This window comes from Sciurus vulgaris (assembly GCF_902686455.1).
Source record: "Sciurus vulgaris genome assembly, chromosome: 16".
Lineage (NCBI taxonomy): Eukaryota > Metazoa > Chordata > Mammalia > Rodentia > Sciuridae > Sciurus > Sciurus vulgaris.
Genome location: NC_136477.1, coordinates 25,652,989 through 25,679,736, shown reverse-complemented (window position 1 = coordinate 25,679,736; position 26,748 = coordinate 25,652,989). Strand labels below are relative to the sequence as shown.

Here is a 26,748-nt window from a genome sequence, read left to right as displayed (position 1 = left end):
TTTGGTAGTAAAAAGGAATGAAATGGTAAAGCATGCTACATCATGGATCAACTTTCAACACACTGTGCAAAGTGGAAGACATCAGACATAAAAGGCCAGTGTGTCCATTTATATGAAATTAGATTGGACAAATTCCTAAAACAGAAAGTAGCTTAATAGTCAGCAGGGGCTGAGAGAAGGGGAGAATGAAGAGTGTTTAATGGACACTTGATTTCTTTTTGATGAGATGAAAGTTTCTGAATTAAATATATGTATACAGCTATGTCCTCACACAGAAATAAGGTGAGGTGTACACTCTAAGGGGATGAATTTTATGTATCTGGATAGTGTCTCAATTTTTTTAAAGTTGGGGAAAAATGAAAATAAATTCTCAGATGGTATTCTTAGTCCATTTTGGCTGCTCTAAGAAAATACCATAGACCTGATGGCTTATAAATAACAGAAATTTATTTCTCACACTTCTGGAGGTGGGAATATTCATGATTGAGGCACTGACAGACTCAGTGTCTGGTGAGGGCCCATGTCCTTGGTCATGGGTGGTGCTTTCTCTCTGCATCTCCTTATAGGGGAAGGGCAAGGCAATTTTCTGAGGCCTCTTTTATAAAGGCATTAATCTCATGCCTAATTTCTTGATCTAATTTATTCCAAAAGACCTTACCTCCTAAAATCATCACATCAAAGGTGAGGGTTCCACGTTGTATCTTGTGTGGGAAGAAGGTAAATATTCAGCCCATAGCTGAATATGGTACATGTGAACAGGGGATTTAAAACCAGAGAGAAAGTTTCTGCATGGGCAGGTGGTGTGGCCTTGAGCCTCTGAAGCAGCTGAAGCTGAGTTCCTTCAAGGGCCTTGCTCTGGGTGGATGGGGTCGCTAGGAAATTTCTACCTCCTGGCTTAGGGGAACTACAAAAAGGTAATATTTGCTTGAATCCCTGGGAAGAAAAGGAGTCTTGCATGATAAATGAAAACCTCAGAACCGAAGCCTCCACCACAAAAGGAACTGAAGATCAAAATCTCATTATTCATGTGGTACGATTCCCATGCGGAGCAACAAATATGAAATGGCCTAGCATTGAGGACCCCTGAGTGGGAACTCAAGAAAGCAAATGCATAGCTTCTGTGAAACATTGCACCGGAAAAGTGCATGTATAGGAAAAGCAACCTTGGCTGGAGATGTCATTTAATCCAAATGACAAATCACGAAGGAAAGGAGCACCTGGAACAAGAGTTAGGAGACACGCCATATCGGAGGATTAGTAACACCTCCAAGAATTTGTGTGTAGCTTGCATGTTTTTATATATCAGTTAAAAATGAACCTAAACATTTAAAAAAGAACTTAATACAGTCACGTGCCGCATGTTTTTGTCAATGATGGACCACATACACAACAGTGGTCCCCTAAGATTATGATGGAAATGAAAATTTCTTATAATCTGGTTCTGCATAGCCATTGTTACACTGGAACTTAACATATTACTCACACATTTGTGGTGATGCTGCTGTGAACGAATCTACTGCACTGTCAGTCATATAAAAGTATAGCCCAGATGATTATGCCCAGTACACAGTACTTAATAATGAGAATAACTGTTACTACTTTATGTACTTACTATACTTTTTATCATTAGTACTTGTTCTGTTTACAAACATAAAACAGTGTGCTGGGTTACCTACTGCAGGTAACATCTTGCATCTTTGCCTTGCTGTGACCAGAAGAACTGGCAAGAACAATTTAAAAGATGAAAAATTTATAGACAGCCAACTCCAGAGCTCTGAAGAGAAGCAGAACATCATGGTGGAAGGACATGGCCACCAGGAAGCAGAGAGAGAGAGAGAGAGCACGCTCTGCTCCCCAGGGACAAAATATAAACCCCAAAGTCATACCCCCAGTGACCTGTCTCCTCTAGCCACATCTACCTGAGTATAGTACCCACCCAGTTAATTCGTATCTGTGGATTAATTCACTAAGTTACAACTCCAATAGTCTAATCTTTCTTATGTGAATGTTCTTGTATTGTCTTACACATGAGTTTTTGGGGTACACCTCATATCTGAACCATAACAAAGTGTTTATGCTGACAGCTAACATTGCTTACCCTGAAAGATACAGTATGCATTTTGAAGATGAATCTAATAGGACTGCTAAAGGTACAAAAGAAAAAGAAGACTCCACACTTTTATTTCCAGTTCCTTCCTTCCTTCCTTCCTTCCTTCCTTCCTTCCTTCCTTCCTTCCTTCCTGCCTGCCTGCCTGCCTGCCTGCCTGCTTTGTAAATGGGAACTACGTTTAAAAATTTAAATTTAAATAAAGTACCTCAGACTGCTGTAACAAATTACCACAAGTAGGAGGCTAAAAACAATGGAAAATATTGCCTTCTTCTGGAGGCCAGAAGTCTGCAATCAGGGTGCTGGCAGGCCACATGCATTCCCAGGGCTCTGGGGGGAAATCTGTCTATGCCTCACTCCTATCTTTTGGTGGCCCTGGCAAGTCTTGGCACCACTGACTTGTGGAAATCACTGAAGTCTCTGCCTCTGTCTTCACATTATCTTCTCTGTGTGTCTCTTGAAGGACACTTTTCATTGGATTTAAAGCCCACCTGGATAGTTCAGGATAATTTCATCTCAAGATCCTTAACTTAATTTTGTCTTCATCATTTTCCAAGTAAGATCACATTTACAGGTTTCAGTGAATTAGGGTGTGGACTTGTCTTTTGCGGAGTTATCAGTCAATCCACCACAGGGGCTAATTGAGTAGGTATGAAAAACAGGTGGGGTGCTATTTGCCTTCCTAAGCAAAATATAAAGTTATAGGTCATGAGAGCAAAGATTGAACTACAGAAAAATTCAAAATCTAAATGATGGAAAACAACATAAGTACAAAAACACATCATGAATGGAAGAAAATGTTTGCCACATACATCATGAACATATCCAGTATGAATTGCATAATCACAAAACTAGGTGCAAAAAAATATTGCTACCGAATTATTATAGTGATGAATACTATGGTATATACAGTGTTTTACTATTATAACAATAATACAGTAGAAGTAAAATACTAGTAAAAATCATAATAATAGCAGAAACAATAATTTTTCTATTCCTATTTGCCAGCTGCCATTTTTATAGTGGGAAAAACAACCCAGAGTGGCCAATTCAGAGGGACTTATTTCAGTTAGTGTCCCCAGGGTAACTTAGTCACTTGGGCTTGATTATTGGTCTCAGGGCTTCTCCTTTCCTTCTCTCTGAGCTCAGAGATGCATGTGTCTGGTGTCAGATTTTGAATTAATGTGGGGGATGTGTGCCCATTGGACCATGAGCTTGCTGGAAGAAGAGGATTGTCTTTTTTCCAGCCCTGAATCACTAATACCTCTGATCTGCCTGTCACCTGAAGAATCCTTATTTACTCCATCTGTATGTCGGCTTCCAGGGATTGTTAAATAGGACCAGAATGGCATTTTCATATCCCCAGTAAGGCTGTTGTGAGGATTGACATTTTATCATAAGTAATCTTCTGCTCTTCTAAAGGGGCATTAATTAAGTGAAAGACTTTTATTTTTCTGTGATGTGCTTAGTTTTATAATAATTTGTTTCTCCATGTAATCTCTGAAACATAAGTAATAAGGTATGCATGTTCACTAATGGGAAATGTGACATAGAGGATTTCACAATATTAGCCTATCTTTAGAGTCTGCCTCTGGACATGGTGTCAAGAACTGATCTTTCAGGATTCTTTTGTTCTATAGGAAGATCCCACAAGGTGTCTCCGCCTCTGGGAGGGCCAGGGTTGGCTGCTTTGGGGAGATGGTCCCCTACCTGATGCGCTGTTTCTCTTCTTGCCCTCTTCCCTCCCTTTCTGGCCTCCCAGTGAGATGAAGCAGAAGCTGGACGAGGAAGGCAGCAAGTGCAGCATCCTCTCAAAGCACCAGAAGTTCGTGGAACACTGCTGCATGCGCTGCTGCTCGCCCTTCACCTTCCTGGTCAACACTAAGCGCCGCTGTGGGGACTGCAAGTTCAACGTCTGCAAGAGCTGCTGCTCCTACCAGAAGCACGAGAAAGTTTGGGTCTGCTGTGTCTGCCAGCAGGCCAGGTGAGTGGCTGGGCACACTCTCAGGGTCTCAGCTGGTGGCACCCACCACTTCCTTCAACCAGGTAGGTGCAACAGTGATTGACAGATCCGCCCGGAGTACTGATTATGGTGAAGAGATTGCTGAGGTGAGGTGTGGTGAAGGACAACTGTTGACCTTCATGGAGAGGATGACAGGGGCCACATGGGAGCACCTGGGTGTGACTTCAGAGGAGAGGTATGGGCCATGTTGGAACCAAACATGCAGCTCCCACCAGACTTCGTCCTTTTAAAATTTCTTATCTGATCTCATCCTTTCATTCCTTCGTTCATTGCAAAGCAGATGTTGGATTGTTAGGAATTATGCTGCAGCAATTATGCAGGAGATGTGAAGGTGAGTTAGGCTGGCTGCTGATGACTCAGGGCCTTAGGGAGATGACTGCATATTGGTCTCGGTACGTGTTGATACCTCCCCTGACAACCTGCCCATTGACTGTGGAGACACTGAGCAAGGGGCGATTGGCTCCAGGGCTTGGAGAAAGTGCAATAGTAGTCAAGAAATAAAAGCAGGATTTTAAATGATAAAAAAAGATTTACTACTGTGAAAGGGGAGATGAGGACCACCTTGTGAAGATGACTGGCATTTCACACCCTCCCTTGGTGACCGACAGCATTTCTTTAATATGTTGAGTGTTTGGACACTGCTGAGGTTGATAAGCCAGTGTCTGGTATTTGTTCTTTGAGATTGCAAAATGTCTTCTGATCCTAGCCCCTGTGGAGTGCATTGTGATCGTGTTTGTGACATCCTTCCATAATGCCTGTGTTACAGTGGGCAGAACTGAGCCCTGGCTGGTCCTGAGAGCATATACTCGGGCGGGCATTCCTACCCATCTGTCTTTTCCTTCTTTCTTCCCCCTTTCCTTCCCCTGCCCTATTTCTTGCTTATATCCTTTAACATATCAAGTCCTAGTATTTTCCCACGGAGGTAGTTGATGAGAATAGCTGCTAACTATGCTCCCTTGTGAAGTGGTCTCTGAGCTCTAACGAAAAAAGTAGCTTAGAGACACCAACTAAAGCAAAGAGTGGTTTGTTGCACAGCCAGTGTCCAAGGCTGGGTGCTGTCAGGTCCTGGGCATGCCTGACTCTCAGAGCAAGGAAACTATCTGAGTCTCCAGGCGGCAGGTTCATGGGGGTTAGGAGGGAACCGTGTGACAAAGGGAAGGAGACTGATTGTAGATGAGCATATGTTTGGGAACAACAGACAGAGAAAGGTTCATTCATGCCTTCCACGTCTTAGTAAAGTTGGAGTAAGTCCAGGCACTCTGAATAAGAAACCTGCATGTTGCAAAGAGCAAGAGTAGGTTTGAGATAACTACCGCGAGAGTTGTGGATCTAGACTTTTGAGCCAGATTCTGGTAACTGACCGTGAACTGGTTTGCTTTCACTCATGGTGTGTTTTGCACCAACCACACTCAGCCATCCATGTGCAAATGTACATGGGGTCTGTTCCTGGATTGGGGCTTTCAAGGATTTGGGACAGGTCAGAGGGTGATGGGTACTGAGTAATGAAAGATATCAAATAACGAAGGATATCGAATAATGAAGACAGTAAAGGCAATATCCCGATAGTGAAGGAAGAAAAAACAGAAGGGCTGTGGATGATTGGAAGAAAATGAGGGGGCCAGTTAACAAGAAGTACCTGATAAAGTTAAAGAGCTCAGTGGTGGTGCTTAACAAAGCAGGTTGGAAGAAAAGAAAATTCTGTGTAGTGGAAAATATGTTTGAATTGGTGATTTCCAAATAGACCAGTCGAGAGGTGACCATGGGAGTATTAGGTAGGGTCTGGACTAGAAGGCAGGGGACTGAAAGGCCAGTGTGCATGGACTCTGAAATCACTGCGGTAGTGGCAGCAACGGGGGTGTGAAGAATGAGCCAGCTGACAAGATTTTCTTGAGTCATGAAGAGAATCAAAAAGGCTAGGAGGTGACAGAATAAGAAGTGAAAGAGGGTAGTGTGACTGGTTGTCATGATTCTGCACCCAGTAAGTTGAGTGACTCTAATGTGTTTGGTCAAACTTCTGCCACGGCACCCTGAACCACACTGGCATTGGTGGCCAAATGGGGGGCAGCACTACAGGCTGGTGGTCGTGTCTTCATTAATTCCATTTGTGTCACCAGATCCTGGCAAACAGAAGGCACACCAATCTTTGTGAGCTGATTGATAGAACAGGACAGTGCTCAATAGCAACCACAGGCATGGTAGAGACGAGGTGCTGGGAACGGTCCAGATGGAACTCAGATGAAGAAGAGAAATCACAGGGTGTTCGCAGACAAGAGACAGAGTGAGCAAAAACCTCAGCTCCCCCAGGGGTATGGCCAGCCTGGAACAGACCACGCTCAGTGGCGTGATGGCAAGTGGAGTCGGGTCTGTTTGAATTTGAGTTTGGTTCTTACAGGGTCATAAAATCATGAAAATATAAATCATAGCAGTTATTAAAATACCTGTTCTTTACTGTGCTTCAATATATCACCTACAAACAGAAGCAAGTGTTAGTATTTAAACAATTTTGTTTCTTTAACGTTTTCTTTATTCCTTTTCTCCCTGGACCAGAAAAAAAATCTCCAAATTTACTAAACCATTAGAAACATTAATGCATGCAGTCATAAAGCCTTTGAATTCCACATCCACCCTGAGTTGTGTGTGGAGGGGGTGCTATTATTGGCTATAATTACAATTAAATTAGTTGCATTCATCAAGTGGTAGTCATGCTGAGTGACTCCCACACTACCTCAGAACCACCCTACTTATAAGTGGAGGGACTTGTCCTCAAAAGTCAGGTCTTCTTATTCCTATCCCTTGCTATATCACTTATACCAAGTCATCACAATCTCTTGCTAGATACTGAGAAATAAGTTTAAAATATGGCAGCAAATGATTGTAAGTCTGCATTTTAAAGCTCCATTTCACATTTCTAGCAACTTAGGAAAAAAAAGGCCTGGTAATCCTGTTCACCTAATTTTGTAACACTTCTGGGGCAACATTTCATGACAACCCCTGAATCTCAGAAGTGGAACATGAGGAACTAAAGAACCATTTACAGGCAGACACCTGAGAAAACATCCAATAAAAAAAAGCAGGGGAGGCTTTCCGAGGAGTCCTCCACATTAAGTCCAGCTCAGACTGAGCACACCCAGACTTCTTGATCAAAGTCAGCAGAAAGACAAGGCTGAGGAGAGGTTGGGAATTTGCTGTTTTAATTTTGGATTCTTTTACGGGGATGTGTTCTGGGATCTTGAGATTATTGTTGACTGAATCAAAATACACAGAGATGTTTGACTGATTCTCTATTTTTCCTTATTTTTCAAGTCAAGCACAGGAACTTTTCTAGGGATAAAAATCCATGAGATGTGTGGCATAGTTTTGGCTGTTCACATTTCTCAAAGGCTGAATTTGACAGAGAAGTATGTCCAGGTCAGGGTGCCTCAGATGTATGGCCTGTGGGTTGGCAGTCTTTTCCATTGTGCCTGTATCACATTTACATTTTTTGAAGAATGCCTCAGAGAAATTGATTGTATTTATATATTAGCAAGCTGTATAATCCCTCCGTGTTACTAATTCATCATGTAAAATATTTAAGGAATATTTTAACTTGAACCATGTATAGAAATTTTAGATAAAGAACTTTTAAAACCTGCCTAATTATTTTAGAAGCAGAAAAATTGTATACAACAGATTTTTTAGACCTTAGATTTTATAGCATTGTGCTGGATGATTGGCAAGGCAGGTCCTCTGCTACCTTTCATGTTATCCAGCAGTTTGCCCTGAAATCCAAGTGAAACTCTATCCTTGCTTAGAAGTGACTTACTTTAAAAAGGCATAAGTTTGGGGCACCTTCTTTCAACATATTCATAGTCAAGAAAGTGGGTTTTTAAAACACTGTATATGTCAGATTCCATGAAGATCACATTTTGTGTGAAATTTCAAGAAAATTGATAGCGGGTCTGTGGAGTTGCACAGATAACAGATATCATAGACCATAGGTCTATATTCCACTCCCTGTGGCCCACAGTGGACCCCACCTCTTCTTACGTAAGTGAACCCCATTTTGCTGCTTTGGTTTTGTTCCTCCCTGTTATCCAGTGGCTACCATATGCATGTGGTTTGAGATACAACGTGTATTAGAGTTTGGGGTCATGATTCATTATAATAAAAATCCTAGCCCACCAAAAATTAAGGAGCTAGGAGTTCAGGGCAGACCTTTATCTGACAACAGTAACACGTCACGTCAGAAGTGACTACTAACTCTTTTGAGCACCTGAGCTGTCTCCAGTGCAGTTCCACATCAGTGACTCAGATTAGGAACAGCTTGTTTTAGTCAGTTTTCTCGCCTCTGTGACCAAAAGACCTGACAAGAACATTGTGAAGGAGGAAGAGTTTATTTGAAGGCTCATGGTTTTAGAGATCTCAGTCTGTAGAGGCTGACTCCGTTGCTCTGAGCTGGAGGGGAGGCACAACATCATGACAGAAGAGTGTGGTGGAGGAAGGCAGGTCAGGACATCACACGAGGAAGCAGAGAGTGTCTACTCCACTCACAGGGACAAAATATGTACCTCAAAGGCATTCCCTGATAAGGTTAACTCTCATAACCCAATTATTTCACCTCTATACTGTTTTGCACTGTCTTACACATGAGCTTTTGGGGGACTCCTAATCTAAACCATGACATAGCTCATCAGGAGAAGACCCCCAGAGTGTATAGTCACTGGGAAAATAGTGGCAATCTGTAACTTCTGCTTTCTCTTTCTCCATCCCAGTGAAAAAGAGCCCCAGTGTTCTATTTGGTTATTTAGTTGAGTAAAAGCATTGGAAGAATTTTAAAAAGAAAATTCCCATTTCATGGTTGTTGCTATACTTCTAATCATAAGGTGAGTTCTTCATCAGTCTTCTGTGCCATAAATCTTGCATTAAAATGTATTTCTGCTGCATGAGCTTAAAATTTGCAGCTTTGGGAGTTTAACAGACATGAGATGAATTTATTATAGAACAAATGATGAACTACTTAGTTCAGAAGTTATATAGCAAATTGGAAACTACTGAATCATTCCCTTTGTCATTTCTATTATATGCACATTTATCTTTTTGGCATTGTTAAATAGATTCAAACGTTATCAGTAAGGACATAAAGTGGTTGCATTTCAAGATCTTTTGCAGGAAACAAACCAGAGCAAGTGCAGCCCGGACCACCAGCCATTATCATTTCAGGTTGAGTTGGTTCAGGAGTGATGCTTCTACTTTCCTTGGGAACAAGTTGACTTTCTAGCTCTTTGCTTCATTATGAAAACTGTTCTTTCTTTCTTTGGTCATTTTGTACTATCACATTTAACACAGACCAATTTGGGAGCCTGCTTTCAGGGAATGAGGAAAAAAAAAAAAAGATCCTTGGAACTGAAATCAGAACATACTCATCATGATGCCTGTGGCATTTGCTTTGGTTTTTCCAAGAAAACCAAGAAAACTTAGGACTTCAATCATTTTCCCTTGGACTTGAGTATCCTTTACTTCTAACTGTTCACTAATTAGCTGGTATTCACACAACCTGCATGATTCATGAAGTAGCATAAGGGAGTTGTGGAATAAACTCCACAATATGGTTAAAACCCTAACATATTTGTAATATCCTGAAGAAGATACAATATTAAATAATAATCAGTATGAACTCAGGACATTCATAAGTTAACAGATAAATGGGGAAATACTGAATCTCATTAGAAATCCAGATAATAGATTTTTTTTCTCTATTAAATTAGTGAATTTTTAAATTATTCCACTTGGTGTTGAAAAGGGTAGATTGAAGAAAAGGCACTTTCCTTCTTGTCTGGTGAAATCTAAAAAGGAAGAAACTTTTACCAATGTGTATCAAGTGCTATTAACATATCCAAGCACGTTTACCCAGTAATTTCAAGTTTGAAAACCTGTAACTAATAGCATATTACAAGATTTTAAAAATACTGTCCAAAAATGAGTTGTACTGAATTATTTGTAGTATGAAAAATGCCCAAGAGTAGAATGGTAAATTAGTACATATCCAACTTGACAGAATATGATGAGGCCTTTAAAAAGGTGTATATTCTATGACCATGGATAAAGAAGCCGTTCTCACTGTGTAGCAGGGAGCCAGCAGAGATGCTCTGCAGTCTGTGGAAGAGTGTGTGATACAGATGTCCATCAGGGAGGCAGGAGGCAGAAGTGAGAGCAATGAGAGAACCAGGAACCATTTGGTATTTGCTCAGGAAAGCAGGGCCTCGCAGCAGCAGGAGGAAGGAAGCCCCTAGCCCAGTGATTTCTCTACAGTTGGACCATTAGTGGCTCCCAGCCACATGTCCCTAGCATTCCAAGGGAGAAATAGGCAGCACCTTGGGGTGGAGGCTTTACCAGGCTGGGGCACAGCACCAGCAGTCCTGTAACTGATAGGAGGACCCAGGTGTGTGTTTACCCACAGGCTGGTAGCACTTGGAGAAGCTCAGGTGGCAGCAGTGAAGTAGGCATAGACTTGGACAAAGCAGGAAGAAGGAACACAGGATATTGAATGATTGGAGGATGGACCATCTAATGAGTAGGTGGACCCATAACTCCAATGAGGCCAATCTGGTCCTTCCTGGGAATTTGAACTTGGGTGGATGCCATTTCAAAACAGGGCAGTTAGAGCTGAGTCCTCCTAAGACAGGTAATAGGACATGGACCATGAGTTCAGGTTACTGAGATCCCTGGTCCTGCCACCTCCAGTCTTGGATTGTCTGGTTTTCCGTAATTCTTTAAGGTACTGGATCCTTCTTTAGATTACCTTTTCATAGATGTCCTCTAGAGCTCATATCTAGTGATTAAAACAGAACCCAAAGATTCATAACTGATACCGAAGAACTAATGGAATCAGAGCTGAAAGGTGGATGTTTCAGCTAAGATGGTGACAAAGTGGTGACCACTCTGGCTCGGGACTAAGATGGGGATGTTGTAGTTTCCCACAAGGCTTTTAAATCTTCCACAATTAAATGTAGTGTCTTGAAATTGGCAGGTCTAGCCAATAATTAAGTGGTAATCCATGAGATAGAGAGTTCATGAGTTCAAAATTTTTCCAAAATCCTTTGTGCACAGAAGACAGAAAGGGCCTTGGCTCTCTCATAAATAAAAGTGTGCTACAGAGAGACAGGGACTCCTGTGGGAATGAAGTGGGGGGCGAGGGTTAAGGAATGTTCTGCCAAGGCTAGGGTGGCTCGCTCCCATTGCAGTGGTGGTGGTGCTGCCTGTCAGATGCTCCTCCAAATGGGTTTAGACCTCTTGCGTTCTAGAATCACACTCCAGGCACAAAGCTACCTGGGCTTCTGGATTGAAATAAACCCTAGGAACCAGTGTTGGCTCACCTGATTGTACCCAGTTTAGGTGTGATCATCATGCATCTACTTCACCTCTGACTCCAGGATTAATCCTTGGAGACACATCCAGCTCAAGCCAACAAGTGATCAACTTGCTTTTCCTCTGATCAGTGTTCTTCAATCTGAGGTACGTAGACTTTCTGCAAGTTGCATAGGCCATACCAATAATTTAATGGGATTTGTTTCCAAAGTTTCAGCTTCCATTCGTGTCCTGTCTGACACTGATCTACTCAAGAAAGTACCTCCCCTTTCATAACTGTGCTTCTCGCACTTTACAACAGGAAAACACAGGCCTTGCCCAAGCCTGTCTCACTGAAGCTCACTGTCTCAGAACAGAGACACCTTGAGAGTGCACTAGAGAAATAGTTCACCATGCTGTTGGTGTAAGAAAGCAAGGTATCCTAACAACTGGAGAATGATTGCTTTTGTATGATAGGCAATTTCTGATTCTTGGCTTTCAAACAAAATTGAAGGAGGACCTAAATGATTAAATCATATGATTGTCATGTGATTTTGACATATTTTCATGGTGCCCAAAGTTGAAAGATATTATAATTTTTAAAAAGACTTCCATTTCCGTCTATGGAAACAAGCAGCTTCTTTAGGACCTGTATTGTTTTGTTCTGTTTCAATACCGAAGATTGAAACCAGGGTTCTAAACCACTGAGTCACATCCCAGCCCTTTTTATTTTTTATGATGAGACAGGGTTTCACTAAGTTGCCTAGGGCCTCACTAGGTTGCTGAGACTGGCTTTGAACTTGTGATTCTCCTGCCTAAGCCTCCCAAGCCACTGGGATTAAAGGTGTGTGTCACCATGCCCAGCTAGGGCTTGTATTTTTTAAAAACTATAAAACTAGTGCTGCATTCTATCTTATTCAAGTAATAAATAATATTCATTTGTGCATAAAGCAACTGACTAAAAAGCTAGCTCTTCATAAGAGGCACTTTTAATAAAAATATATGTTCATATTATGACTAGTTATCAAAAATGTATTTATGTTTTTGATCAATTGTGTCTTAAGAATAATCAGAATTTATAATTTAATCCATTATGAGTATTCTGATACTTTGAGCTCTCTGGCTCAAAGAATTTTATTAAATCCAATTTAGTACTCATGTTCTTGTGAAAAAAATGATAATAACATGACAAATAAAAGACTATATAAAAGATATGTAAAATAAGATTCTATAAGGGAAGTGGGGGTATGAAAGATGGTGGAATGAGACAGACATCATTACCCTATGTACATGTATGATCACATGAATGGTGTGAATCTACATTATGCACAACCATAGAAATGAAAAGATGTACCCCATTTGTGTACAATGAATCAAAATACAGTCTGTAAAAATAAAAAAAAAGAATAGAATACAATTCAAGGAGATAAAAGGAAAATATTAATTTTCTAACTGTTAAAGAATGAACCAGCAAATTGGCCTCACAGACCAAATCTTGCCTGCTGCCTGCTTTTATAAAAAAAAGTTAAATTGGAGCAAAGTCGTGTCCATTTGTTCCCACATTGTCTGCAGCTGCATTCAGCTCACAACCACCAAGCCCAGTGTGGTTCCAACAGAGACCATACGCCCACAAGCCCCCAAATATTTACTATTTGACTGTTCGTAGAAGTTTGCCAGCCCCCAGCTTAGATCAGTCACGGTTCATCACCTACACTTCAGCACAGTTCCATCCCAGGCTAATTGGAACACTAGCCAGGATGTCAGCTGGAATGAAAGGGGTGTGGATGTGATGACAGCTGTCAGTATTTGCAACAGTGCACATTTTGAAGTGTTGGTACTGAAGATTTTAACAGCTGACAAAACATCGCACAGGCTGGTCGCACTGTGGCTATTCACTGACCACAGATCTGTGAACCGAGAACCCAGAGCACTATACTTTCTGGCTGTGGAACAGCGAGGGGACTTAAAAAATCATGCTGCCTTCAGCTCCCGTCATTGTATCAGTAGCCAGTCCAGCATAGGTCACCTTCAGCTTTGCTCATGGGTGCAAGGGAGAAGAGATGCCAGATTCATTACTAGTTTGAACTATGGTATTTAAATTTCAATCTTGAGACCAGTAAGGCATTTCCCCAGCTTTACCTTGTTAGCTTTTAATTTACCAAATACATACTCACCAACCACATCAATGCTAGATAGATCTTAGTGACATTATGAAAACAACTCCTGAAAACAGTTTTTTAAAAAAAGCTGCTGTATTATATATGCCCCAAATGTGCGTTATGGTTTTAAAGGGAATTTTTTTTTTAAAAAATGAGAAATTGTACTTTTTTCAGTCACATGCTTGAAGAAAAGAGATCATCAAATAGCAAACAGAATGCAACCTAGAGAATACACCTCATTTAGCCCCAGTAGGTGACACTTTTAAATGAACAGTGAAAATCAAAAGAAAATCTTCTTTAAAATTAAACCAATGGCTTGTCATGTGGTGGGGGATCCAAAGATGTAAAAAGTACCTGTGATTCGGATGTTTGATGACTTTCTGGAGGTAGAACATGCCTATCTCTCAGATCTGCCTCCCAGTCCTCAGTCACTCTGTATCAAGAACATGCAGAGGACTTAGAAAAGATAATTATAATAATGGTGGTAATGCTGCAGCACTTCCTGCTTTCAAGTGTCTTTGTTGAGGAATTACCTCTAGACCTAAGGGACTGTGTGAAAATGCCTTTTACTAAGGAAAATAACTCCTCTACTCTAGCCAGTCTCAGATCAGGGTCTAGACATCAGGTATCTACTGGATTTCCCAGAATAGGTTCCAATTTTCATGTTAACTAGAAGTTCTTTTCCACTTGGTAATACAAAAATAAGAAAATTAATTGAGAATAACTAAAGCCTGGCCAGAGTTTAAACCCTGCACAATTATTAACATTCCTGAACGCATCACTGTGACTCAATAAATATTGACTAGCACAGTAACATCCAGTCCCTCCCCGTTCAGGAGGTGCTGAAAGTGTACCCAGGAGTTGCAGGAGGTGTCTCTGGTTCTTTGGAGATTGCTAGAAGTGCTTCAGGAAACACGTCTGGGCATTCATGACATACCTGAGTTCAAATCCACCCCTCACTGTGCCAAATAGGGTAGTCATGCTCAACCCTTGGAGCTGTGAGAATTAAATCAAAGAAACGTCCTTTAGTACCTAACATTTAAATGTTTCATATCATTTCTTATTATTATTCCCCTGTTGTTGATGTGGTCATAGCATTGCTGGCTTCTCTAGGGACTCTAAAGAGCAACCCGCTTAAGCCACTGTGGACTGATGTCAACCTCCACAGGCCTTGCCCCTTTCCTTCTCAACTCTCCTCCCTCTACCCCAATGCCTGCTTCCTTATCTACTGGCGTCTGATTGGCCTTGAATTTACAGAAAGAGTCTCAGTTAAGATTTCAGAGAATCCTGAAAGTCCAGTGACGAAGGCAGCCTGCCTCTGGCCACTGTATTCTTCACATTTTCCTTCAGACTAACTCACCCAAACAGGCTTATTAATGGGGTAGTATTTGGGGACTCAAGCACCTGATCTTTCAAAGGGACTAAAATTCACAGAAGGATAAGTAAAAGATGTCTCTTTTCTGACACACCAGAGTCCATGAGTGGAATGGAACAGTGATGGGCAACTGTGTGTGTTCATCTAGGCAGACTCTGTGTGCCATCAGCTAACTGGCAAGCAGACCAATGGTGAACCATAAGCACAGGCTTTGGCAACTCCCAACAAGTACTGCCCAGGGACCCCGGGGGCTCTTCTCAGACTATCCTTTTTCAAGAATTCATACCTTCTCTGGCACAGAGGTACATACATGGAGTGATGGAGCCTAAAATATATATCAGAAGAGTGTTGGCCCTCTGTACTGGAAAACTGTGTAATGAGAAACCCAGAATTTTCCTCTGTTGACAGCGCCTCCCCAAGGAGGGGATTGGTTTGGTGGTCTCTTAGGGCTCTCTTCCACCCTATAATCATTCATCAAGTCCATGTGCTCCAGGAGACAGCTCTGGATTTGAATCCTGGATTGACCATTTATTTGTTTTGTGTTCCTGACACAATTTTTTCAGTGTTTTAGAGTTTGAGAATAATAATACTATCCTCAAAAGGTTATTGTAGAGAAAAGTGGAGATAAGGCATGTAAATCTCTTAGTAATGTCCTACTTGCAATAACTGGAAGCTATTATGTTCTTTTCATTTTGAGGCTGCTAAATGTTTTCTTTACCTTATAAAATATTAAGCACAATATTATTACCTCGGAGCATGCAGCCATTTTCTAAATTTGTAGTACTTCTTTTTCAGCTCTGCAAAAATTTTTTATAAAAGTATTTCTTATGCTTTCTTTCCCAATATTGACCTCTAGTAGGTAAAGATATTACCACTCAGAAATCAACAAATGAGGAGATTTGAGTACCTTCTGAAAGATTTCTCAGGATCACCCAGTCAGTGTTTGAGGATATTAAGACTCAAATCATCATTTAATAACCTTAAGTGTATATACTTTTAGTGCCTCTAGGAACTAAACCATGTATGTAAAAGACTGAAGTTTTAATACAAACATCCAATGGAAACCCATTTGTACTTTATCACAATATACCTTTGTTTCCGCTTGGATGAAATGTTTAATCATCAAGCTAAGTTCATGTTATACAGCTAATATTTTTTTAACTAGGCCACATGAGCATCATCTTTAATTACAGTGTTTTTAAATTTACTATACTATCAAAAAGTGATACAAAGAGAATTAGAAATGAAATGACAAAAACTTATGGATCCGTTGCCCACACTATCAACTAATATTTTGCTCATCCTGTGGAAGCCTCTGTGTATCCTTCCTTAATTCCATCTTCTTCCCTTCCCCCAGAGGAAACCACCATTTTGAACAAGGTAATTCATATTTATTTATTTTTTCATACTTTTAGTATGACTATACAGCTCCTTAAACAATGCATAGCATTTGGCTCATTTTTAACTTCTCTATATAATTGATATTATGCTATGTATATGGTTAGGGTTTGGCTATGAGGTGTCCCCAAAAAACTACTAACACAGGAATGTTCATAGGTGAACTGATTAGATTATGAGATCTGTAACCTAAACAGAGGATTGATGCATTTGCTGGATTAATCATTCGAATGAACAAACTAGGTGGTAACTGTAGGCAGGTAGAAGTGGTCAGAGGAGGTGGGTCACTGAAGACCTTGGGGATTATATCTTGTTTCTCTGACTCCTCATTCTGGCTTGCTACTTCCTGACACTGTGAACTGAAATGCTTTCCTCAGGTGCCCTCTTCCACCATGATATTCTGTCTCACCCACAGCAATGGAATCAGCCAATCATAGACTGAACCTCTGAAACTATGATCCCAAAATAAACTGTTCTTCTTCTAAGTTGTTCTTGTCAGGTATTTTGGTCATAGTGACAAAAAGTTGACCAGCCCAAAAATTGGTACCAGGAGTGGGGTCATTGCTATGAAAATATCTGACCATGTGGTTCAAAAGTCTTTGGACTTTGAATCAGTATTCATTGGAAAGATTTGGAAAAGTTTAGAGATTCAGGATAGAGACGTCTTAGAATGTTATAAGCAGAGCTTAATGGGCAATTTTGTGGAAGCTCAGAAAACCACAGTGCTGATTGGAATGTGGATAGTAAAGAATGTGCTCATGAGATTTCAGAGGAGAATGAAGGCTGTATTGGGAATTGGGCTAGGTTATTCATGCTACATTCTGGCAAAGAACTTGTTTACATTTTGTCCATCCTCTGAGACTTTCTGTGAGGTCAACTTAAAAGTGGTGGACTAATTAATCTGATGGAGGAAATTTCAAGGCTGCACAACATTCAGGGAGTAGTATGATTATTACTGGCAGTCTTTAGCCAGGTTTGCAGTGAGAATTCAGAGGAGCAAAACAGAGTGGAAAGGTGTGAAAAACTTGTAGTCTGACTGGGAGAGAGTGTATAAAATTGGGGCCAAGGAAGGTATGGTTGTTGGAGAGGTCATTGCCACTAAAGAGAAATTAAAGTGTTTTACACAGAGGCAATAGGAAAGATGCTTTGTGGGTATCTCAGGAATCAGTGAGACCACACCCATAACAGGCTTAAAGGTGTAAAAGGGAAAAACCCTTTGAATAGAGACCCTGCTTACCCAGAGGTGCCTAGGAAGTTCCTCACCAGGATTTGTTTCATTATGTTCAGCCACCCCAGCACTCAGAGGCTGCTAAAACCTTTGTCCAAAGGAGCCCAACTACTGATTGAGCTGGCAGCAAACCTTGGCATCATCCGCATGATACAGTCCTGCAGGAATGCAGGATACTGGAGTCATGGAGTCTTCAACCAGTATTTCAAAAGAGGGCCTGTGAGACAAGACAAAGTATAGCAAGGTTGGAATTCTGCCAGCAACCCCTGAGAGGGTGATGTGTAAAGCTGTGAAAAGGGAGCCAAAGCTATACTGCCTGAATGCTTTTAATCCCCCAGGATTAAGAGATGCCAGTGATGTGAAAAGATTGCCAAGTGAAACTCCTGGCTAACGACAGAGCTAGCTTAAGAGAAGCCATATGGCTTCCACTAGCAAGGTCGTGGAAGTAGAGCTGCCCAAATCCTTTGGAGATCACATTTCACTGTCATGTGCCCCAATTGCTAGATGTGGAACTATAGGACTTGTTTTCACAACTGAATTTTGATCTTGCTTTGAGCACATCCCTTCTTTCTGTGCCCCTATTTCTCCCCTTTGGAATGAAAATGTTTACTCTGTGCCATTATGTATTCGTTATATGTAACTCTGTTTTGATTTTCTCAGGAGCTCAGAGTCAAGAGTTTGCCTTGAGTTTCAGAGGAGTCTGACCCTGGACTTTTGGGCAATGCTAGATTTTAAGACTATTAAGATAGACTAAATGCATTTTGCATTATGAGATGGATATGAGCTTTAGGGGGCTAGGGTAGGATTTATTTGGATATGAAGCATTCCTCAAAAGCTCCTGTGTCAATGCAGGAATATTCAGAGATGAAATTATGAAAGCTTTAGCCTAATCAGTGAATCAATCCATTTGCAGGATTGATAATTTGTATGGACTAACTGGGTGGTAACTGTAGGCAGGTAGGGCATGACTAGAGGTAGAGGTCACTGAGGGCATACCTTTGGGGATTACATCTTGTCCCCTGGCTTCTCTCCCTGATTCCCTGATTCCCACTTCACCATAATACCTTTACTCAGTCATAGCCTTTCATCATGATGTTACGCCTCACCTTGGGCCCAGATTAATGGAGTTGGCCAACCATGAACTGAACCTCTGAAACTATGAACCCAAAATAAACTTATCCTCCTCTAAGTTGTTCTTGTCATGAATTTTGGTCACAGTGATGAAGAATTGACCAAAACACATACACACACACACCCCTACACACACACACACACACACTTATTCTACAACTTGAATTTTTGTTCAATTTTGCTGCATTTATCCATGTTGACTTTTATAGTTAATTTATTTTGTACAAATGCTGCTTAACATTCCCTGTATGCCCTGTACTTATCCTCTTTTGCAGGTTGGTTGGAACCAGATGATTGGTTCTGGATAATGGACTCTGGACAGAAATAGCACATGTCATGTTAAAGTTCAGACGGTTAATCAGGGGGACTTCTCTTTTTCTTCTGCTTTGATGGTGACATTAAAAGTCTTATATTCACTACCTCAACATCATAAATGCTATGTATGAAAAACCCAAAGCCAACTTATAGTAAACAGGGAAAAACTGAGAGCATTTCCTTTAAAATCTGGAATATGACAAGCATGTCCACTCTGACCACGCTTATTTAATATAGTGCTAGAAATTATAGCCAGAGAAATTAGGCAAGAGAAGAAACAAATGGGATAAAAATAGGAAAGGAAGAAGTTAAATTATCATCCCTTGCAGATATAACCCTATACTTAGAAAATTAAGAAAAAAAACTTCACCAGAAGACTACAGAACTAATACACAAATTTAGCACAGTAGAAGGTTAAAATCAACATGCAAAAATCAATAGCTTTCCTATAACCAACAATGAATCTTCTGAAAAAGAAACAAGACAACAATTCTATTCCCAATAGCCTCTAAGAAAAATACTTAGTAATAAACCTAATCAAGGATGTGAAAGACCTCTACAATGAAACTGTAGAACACTGAATAAAGAAATTGAAGATAATCTCAGAAGATGAAAAGACTTCCCATCTTCATGGATAGCCAGAAATAATATTGTTAAAGTGACCATACTACTAAAAGCAATATACAGATTCAATGTGATCCCCATCAAAATACCAATGACATTCTTCACAGAACTAGGAAAAAACAGTCCTAAAATTCATTTGGAAGAATAAAAGATCCAGAACAACCAAAGCAGTTCGAGGTCAAAAAAAGCAATTCTAGAAGCATCACAATATCTGACTTGAGACTATACTACAGAGCTATCATAACAAAAACTGCATGGTACTGGCATGAAAACAGATGAATAAACCAGTGGTACAGAATATAAGACACAGAGACAAACCCACACATTTACAGTCATCTGATCCTTGACAAAGGTGCCAAAAACATACATTGGAGAAAAAACAACCTTTTAAACAAACGGTAATGGGAAATCTGGTTATCCATGCATAGAAGAATGAAAATAGACCCTTTTCTCTCATTCAGCACAAAAATCAACTCAAAATTATTCAAAGACCTAAGAATTAGATCAGAAATGTTTCAATTTCTAGAAGAAAATGTAGGGTCATCACACCAGCACATAGGCACGGGCAACAATTTTCTCAACAGAACCCCTAAAGCTCAGGAATTAACGCTGTTAGTGAATGGGATGGCATCAAATTAAAAAACTTCTCTACAGCAAAGGAAACAGGAATGTGAAGAAAGAACCTATAGAATGGGACAAAATCTTTGCTAGCTACTCTTCTGACAGAGAATCTGATTAAATATTTAGAATATAAAAAAAACTCAAAAAACTTAGTACCAAAAAAAAAAAAACCCCAATTAATAAATGGATAAATTAATTAGACACTTACCAAAAGAACAAATAGAAATGACCAATAAATATCTGGAAAAGTGTTCAACATCATTGGCATTTGGGAAAATGCAAATCAAAACTACTCTGGAATTTCATCTCATACCAGTCAGAATGGCAGTCATCAAGAATACAAATAAAAATAAATGCTGGAGCCAGGCACAGTGACCCATGCCTATAATCCCAGCAACTGGGGAGGCTGAGACAGGAGGATTGAGAGTTCAAAACCAGAGTCAGCAGATTAGTGAGGTACTTAGCAACTCAGCAAGACCTTGTCTCTAAATAAAATATTAAAAAGGACTGGGATGTGGCTCAGTGGTTAAGCGACCCTGAGTTCAATCCCTGGTACCAAAATAAATAAATAAATGCTGGAGAGGATGTGGAGAAAAAAAGAACACTTTTACACCCTTGGTGGGATCGTAAATTAATAAAGCCACTATGAAATCAGTATGGAGGTTCCTGAAAAGCCTAGGCATGGAATCACCATATGACCCAGCTATTCCACTCCTCAGCTCCATACTTATCCTGAAGAATTAAAGGCACCTTACTACAGTGACACATGTATACCCATGTTTATAGCATCACAATTCACAATAGCCAAACTGTGGAACTAGGTGTCCATCAGTGGATGAATGGATGAACCAAATGTGGATATATACACACTGGAGTTTTATTCAGTCATGAATAAATGAAATTATGTCATTTTTCAGGAAAATGAATGGAACTAGAGACCATTATGTTAAATGAAATAAGCCAAACTCAGAAGGTCAAGGGTCATATGTTTTTTCTTATATGTGGAAACTAGAGAAGAAAAAGGAAAAGAAAAGTGGGAGGAGGAGCAGGGATCTCATGAAAATCAAAGGTAGATCAGTAGAGGAAAGGGACCAGAGTGGGAGGAGGGGAGGCAAGGGGTCATGCCAGGGAGTGATAGTGGTCAGATTTTATTGTTATATTGTGTGCTTGTACCTTTATGTAACAATTTCCCTCATTTGTACAATGGTAATGCACCAATAAAAAAATGTGGAAAAAAAAATAGTCTTGAGTTGATAGTATGCAGTTAGAAGTTGGTAGAATTTTCATTAGTCTGGTTTTCTGAGTGACTAAGTGGAGCAGAGCCTCCTACTAACGCACAGTAAATATGAGCAAAAAAAAAAAGTCCTATTTCTAAGTCATCTAGTATTTGAAGGTTAATGTATTAAAGCCTTTCCTATTCTGATCGATGCACCCATTTAAATTGCCCTGTTGTATTCCATTGAATGACGGTACCACAATTTCTGTGTTTCTGTTAGTGGATGGTTAGCTTGTTTCTCAGTTTTAGCTGGTAGAGAACAAAACTAACAAGACATTCTTTTACATTTCTCTTCTATACACTTGTAGACTTTTTCCAGAAAACAGCTAAGATTGTTTTTTTTTCAACATCAGAAAATCTTTTATTATAAAGTTTGATCCACATCATGTACAACCCCAAGAATTGATTCTAATTAGAATGTTATATTCCATGTATGTAGAATATGTTAGGATACACTTTACTGCTTTGTACTTACAAAAAGAACAAATGAAATAAAAATTAAAAATAAAGTTTGAAATTTAAAGAAAAATTATAAGATAATATCAATAGATGTTGAAGTCATTTGATTTGATCAAACTCAATATATTATTGATATTTCAAAAATACCAGTGAACTATTAAAGGTGTAAGTTTTGACACAATGAAAAATGCTTACTTCATACTCAAAAGCCAAACACAAGGACATTCCTGTTAAAATCAGGTCTAAGACTGATTTTTAAGTTATAGGCTATACACATATTCCATTTCATTAGATTCAGCCCAAGTGTTCTTCAAGAAGATTGTAGCAGTTTAAATTTCCAGTCAGGAGAGTTTCCATTTGCCACATCCTTGCTAACAGTCAGTATTATAATATACTTTTAATTTTTGCAAATCTGATAGGTATAAAATAATTTTTCTAATTGTATTTTACTTACATAAGTAAAATTAGATTTGCATTTGTTTTACAAGTGAACTTACACATCTGTATATATTTTTCTCATTTGTTTTCTCTTTGATCAATTGCAAGTTTGTAAACTTTCATTACTTTTATTAATTTTTCTTTTTGTCTTTTTTATAGTGACAAGTAGAAGTTTTGAATATCATTTCTTATCTTTTTCTTTCTCTCTCTCTCTTTTTTTTTTTTTTTGTGCCACAAATATCCCAGACTATGGCCTATTCTCAGCTTTTTTTTTACAAACAGAAGTGACTGCCCATTTCTTTCAAACAAGGCTTCCTGGGTGTTTCCTTATTTAGCTGCCCTCATCCTGCTAATTCATGCTGTATGAAAGGGTTCTGGAACCCATGTGTACCTTAGCCCCTTTGACTCAAGCCGGGTGTTTTGTAGTTGCCCTGTTAAGGGCCAGATAAACCCCCTTGCCCAAGAAGACTTGTGTGTTGAGACTGACAACTCCACACCCACCAAAAGGACATGAAGAGTTTGCTACTCCTGTGATGAACTTTCTACAGAGAACTGGAAGGTTCATGGCAGGCCAGGTGACAAGCAATGCAGAAAGCAGACTGGGTCCCTGTGGTGTCTGGGGAGGCTCAGGGTGAGGGCTCTGCTTGTAGCGTGAGGCTTTCCTCAGTCGTGTCTGGCCTTGCCCAATATAGGACAAAAACAGGGAGAAGGAGAGGTAATTCTGGGGCTTCAATAGTGTCCACTGTCAACCATCAAAAATGAGGGTTTCTTTTTATTTCAAAAGGCATCATTAGTTTTGCCCCCTGGGGGTGACCCCTGCTTGGGAGAATGCTGTGCTTTGATGATTTGGCCTAAGAACTGTGTGTTCCTCTAGGGTGGCTGCAGAAAAGGATAAGAGGTCAGTAATGCATGGACTTTTATTTTTAACTGGAAAGCGTCTATCTGAATGTCTCTTTAAAAATGATAATGATGACACAAGACAGTTCTGCCACTTTTAGTTTGTAGACTATATTCTCATAAGCTCCAAACTTGTGTTATTTTTCCTTATTCCAAGGGGAAAACACTGATAAGAAGTGTATTGAGTCCTCATAATTATTTTGCAAGTAAAACCAACACATGCAGGTTATACTTGAGAACTATTTTAGAGGTCTACAGTTATATCTTGGGAAACATGAAGGATTGGGTGTTAGAGTTTTATATCATGCCGTTGTATTGGGTGTACTTTCAAAATCATACCGAAGAATATGCACACTGATGTTGTTTTTGATATCTTTGATTAAGAGCTTCATTATAGCCTGCATTTCAAAAAACCCTACTTTTTAATTGAAATGAGAAATTATTAAGATATTTTAAAATGTTCTATTATGTAAGAGTTATACCAAATATATTTTTATTTTAAAATAGATATAAATTCTAGCGTATGTGTAATATCTAGGAGACCTGTATAAAATTCATGGGCACCAGAACCTTGACTAATAATAACGTAAGTTTAACTCTAGATCTTATTAACTTGATTATAATAAGATGCCCATATTTTTACATTTTAATGTTCCTGAAACCAGGATCCGTCTTAAAAACAATGTCAAAATATACTTGCCAAGCACCAGGGAAAGAATAAATTGTAATTAGAATTATGAATTGCAATTACGATCACCTGTCCCCTTGCGGAGCTGGCCTTGTGTAAAAGTTGTCTGCTCCTGAAATGATTGCCTCAGTTGAGTGAGATGTGTTGGTAGCACTATGTCATTTTTATTTCCCTTCATCTTGGATCTTTAGCTCTTACGGTGTCTTTATATACCATGATGCGGCAAGTCGGAGTCATCGTATTCTTGAAAAATCCCCTGTTTGCAGAGCTGCTGTTCAGTGGAAAAGCTGGGAAACTGCCTGATCTCCTGACTAAATTGAAGAATAGGAAGGAAAAGAAAAAAAGATTTCAGAGAAGTTGGTGCAAAGTTATATTCATGTACAATGAAAAACAATCTACCTGTCCAAATTTCAGAGTAAGTCTAATCTTGAGTAAATATCAAATAAATCAACACACACTGAGGGACACTATATAAAATGACTGGCTTGAAATCCTCAAAATGTTGATTATCTGCACAGCAAAGGAAACAAGCGTGTGAAGAGAACTGACAGAATGGGAGAAAGTCTTTGACGCCTGCTCCTCAGGACATTAATATCCAGAATATATAAAGAATTCAGAAAATTAACACCAAAAAAAAAAAAAACACAAATAACCCAATCAAAAAGCAAAAGAACAAAATAGACACTTCTCAAAAGAAGAAATACAAATAGTCAACACATACATGAAAAAAATGTTCAATATCTCAGCAATTAGGAAGATGCAAAATAAAACTATGCTCAGAGATTTTTATCTCACTCCAGTCAGATGGCAATTATCAAGAAAACAAAGAACAATAAATGTGGATGAGGATGTAAGGGGAAATGTACACTTAAACATTGTTGGTGGGACTGCAAATGGGTGCAACCACACAGGAAAGCAGTAAAGTAGTAGGTGGTTCCAACTCGGAGTGGAACCACCATTTGACCCAGCTATCCCGTTCCATGATATAAATTCAAAAGATTTAAAAGCAGCACAGTACAGTGATACAGCCACATCGATGTTTATAGCAGCTCAATTCACAATAGCCAAGCTATGGAGCCAACTTAAGTGCCCTTCAACAGATGAATAGATAAAGAAAATGTGGTATATCTGCACGATGAAGTATTATTTAGCCATAAAGAAGAATGAAATTATGGAATTTGCTAATAAATGGATGGAATTGGACACTGTCATGCTAAGTGAAATTAGCCAGTCCCCAAACAGAAAAATGTTTTCTCTGATATGAGGATGCTAATCCAAAATGGGGAGGAGGGAGAATGGGGGGGAGGAAGGAGAGGGAATTTCATCAAAATAGAGGAAAGATCAGTAGCACAAATGAAGGGGTTGTGGGGAGAAGGAGGGATGGGAAAAACAGTGGAATGAATATGGCTGAACTTTCATATTACATACATGAATGTACCACAGCAAATCCCAACATCAAATATATCCACAAGACACCAATTTTTTTTTTAAGTGCTGTAGATAAATTGCAGAAAAATCAGTACAGAGAGGAGACCAAGGGAAGGAAGAAGGAGGAAGTAGAGAAGTGCTGGGGACCAAATTAGAGCAAATTATATTCCATGCTTCTATGCTTATGTCAAAATGAATCCTAATGTTACATATAACTAAAAAGAATCAATTAAAAAGTTGATACCACCATATACAAAACAAGATCAAGGAAATGTCTGGTTTAGAGAAGACTAAGGGGACATGATAACTACGTGAAATGCCCAAACCTTGTTCAACTCCTAAGGTAGGAGAATATGACCATAGAGAACATTGGGGCAATTGGTAAAATTGATATGTGAAGAATAGGAGAAGAGTATTGCATTAATTTTAAATTTCCTGAAATTGGTTATTTTACATGGTCACATAAGAAAGCATCCTTGTTCCTGGAAATTCATCCTGACATACCTTGGAGCAAAGTGCTGTATTTTTCATGTATTTCCTGTGTGAATGCTTACTGAGTATGACCTATGCAGGAAGTCTATGCCAAGGTAATCCTGTAGCTGCTGCCCATCACTGATTTACTGGCAAACTGTAAAAAATTTCACTTGTGTTGCTTGGAGTATAATTTGGAGGTTATGAATTCATGATCGGTCTTTTGTTTGTAATGTTCCTTTTCTCCTTCGTGCATCTTTGCATAGTTCACATGACAGTTACTTTGAGAAGGCCCAGGTAGAAATTTTCTTCTACCTAATAATTTGTTCTTATTAGTTACAAATGACAGTAGAATGTATTTTGACACATCATACATATAAGGAGTCTGACTTCCCATTCTTCTGGTTGTACATGATGTGGAATTACATTGGTCATGTATTCATATATGTACATAGGAAATTTATGTCTGATTCATTCTACTATCTTTCCTATTTCCATTCCCCATCCCTTTTCTTCCCTTCATTCCCCTTTGTCTAATGCAAAGTACTTCCATCTATCTACCGCCACTCTTATTGTGATTTAGCATCTGCATATCAGAGAAAACATCCATCCTTTGATTCTTTGGGATTGGCTTATTTCACTTAGCATGATAGTCTCCAGTTCCATCCATTTACAGAAAAATGCTATAATTTTATTTCTTTTTATGGCTGAGTAGTAGTCCGTTGTTTTCATGTGTACAACAGACTACTACTCAGCCAGGTAGAAATTTTGATCTTTTTGAAATCTC

General features: G+C 39.4%; 1 protein-coding gene across 4 annotated transcripts in view; it reads left to right on the top strand.

Moving 5' to 3' along the window:
• MYRIP (myosin VIIA and Rab interacting protein) overlaps positions 1-26,748 on the top strand; it is a 335,723-nt gene that overhangs the window by 149,770 nt on the left and 159,205 nt on the right. For 3 of the 4 annotated variants that reach the window (XM_079114758.1, XM_079114756.1, XM_079114757.1), the window contains one exon: positions 3,870-4,091. In XM_079114758.1, coding sequence (XP_078970884.1) covers positions 3,870-4,091 — 222 coding nt within the window. The other variant, XM_079114759.1, reaches the window with a different exon arrangement.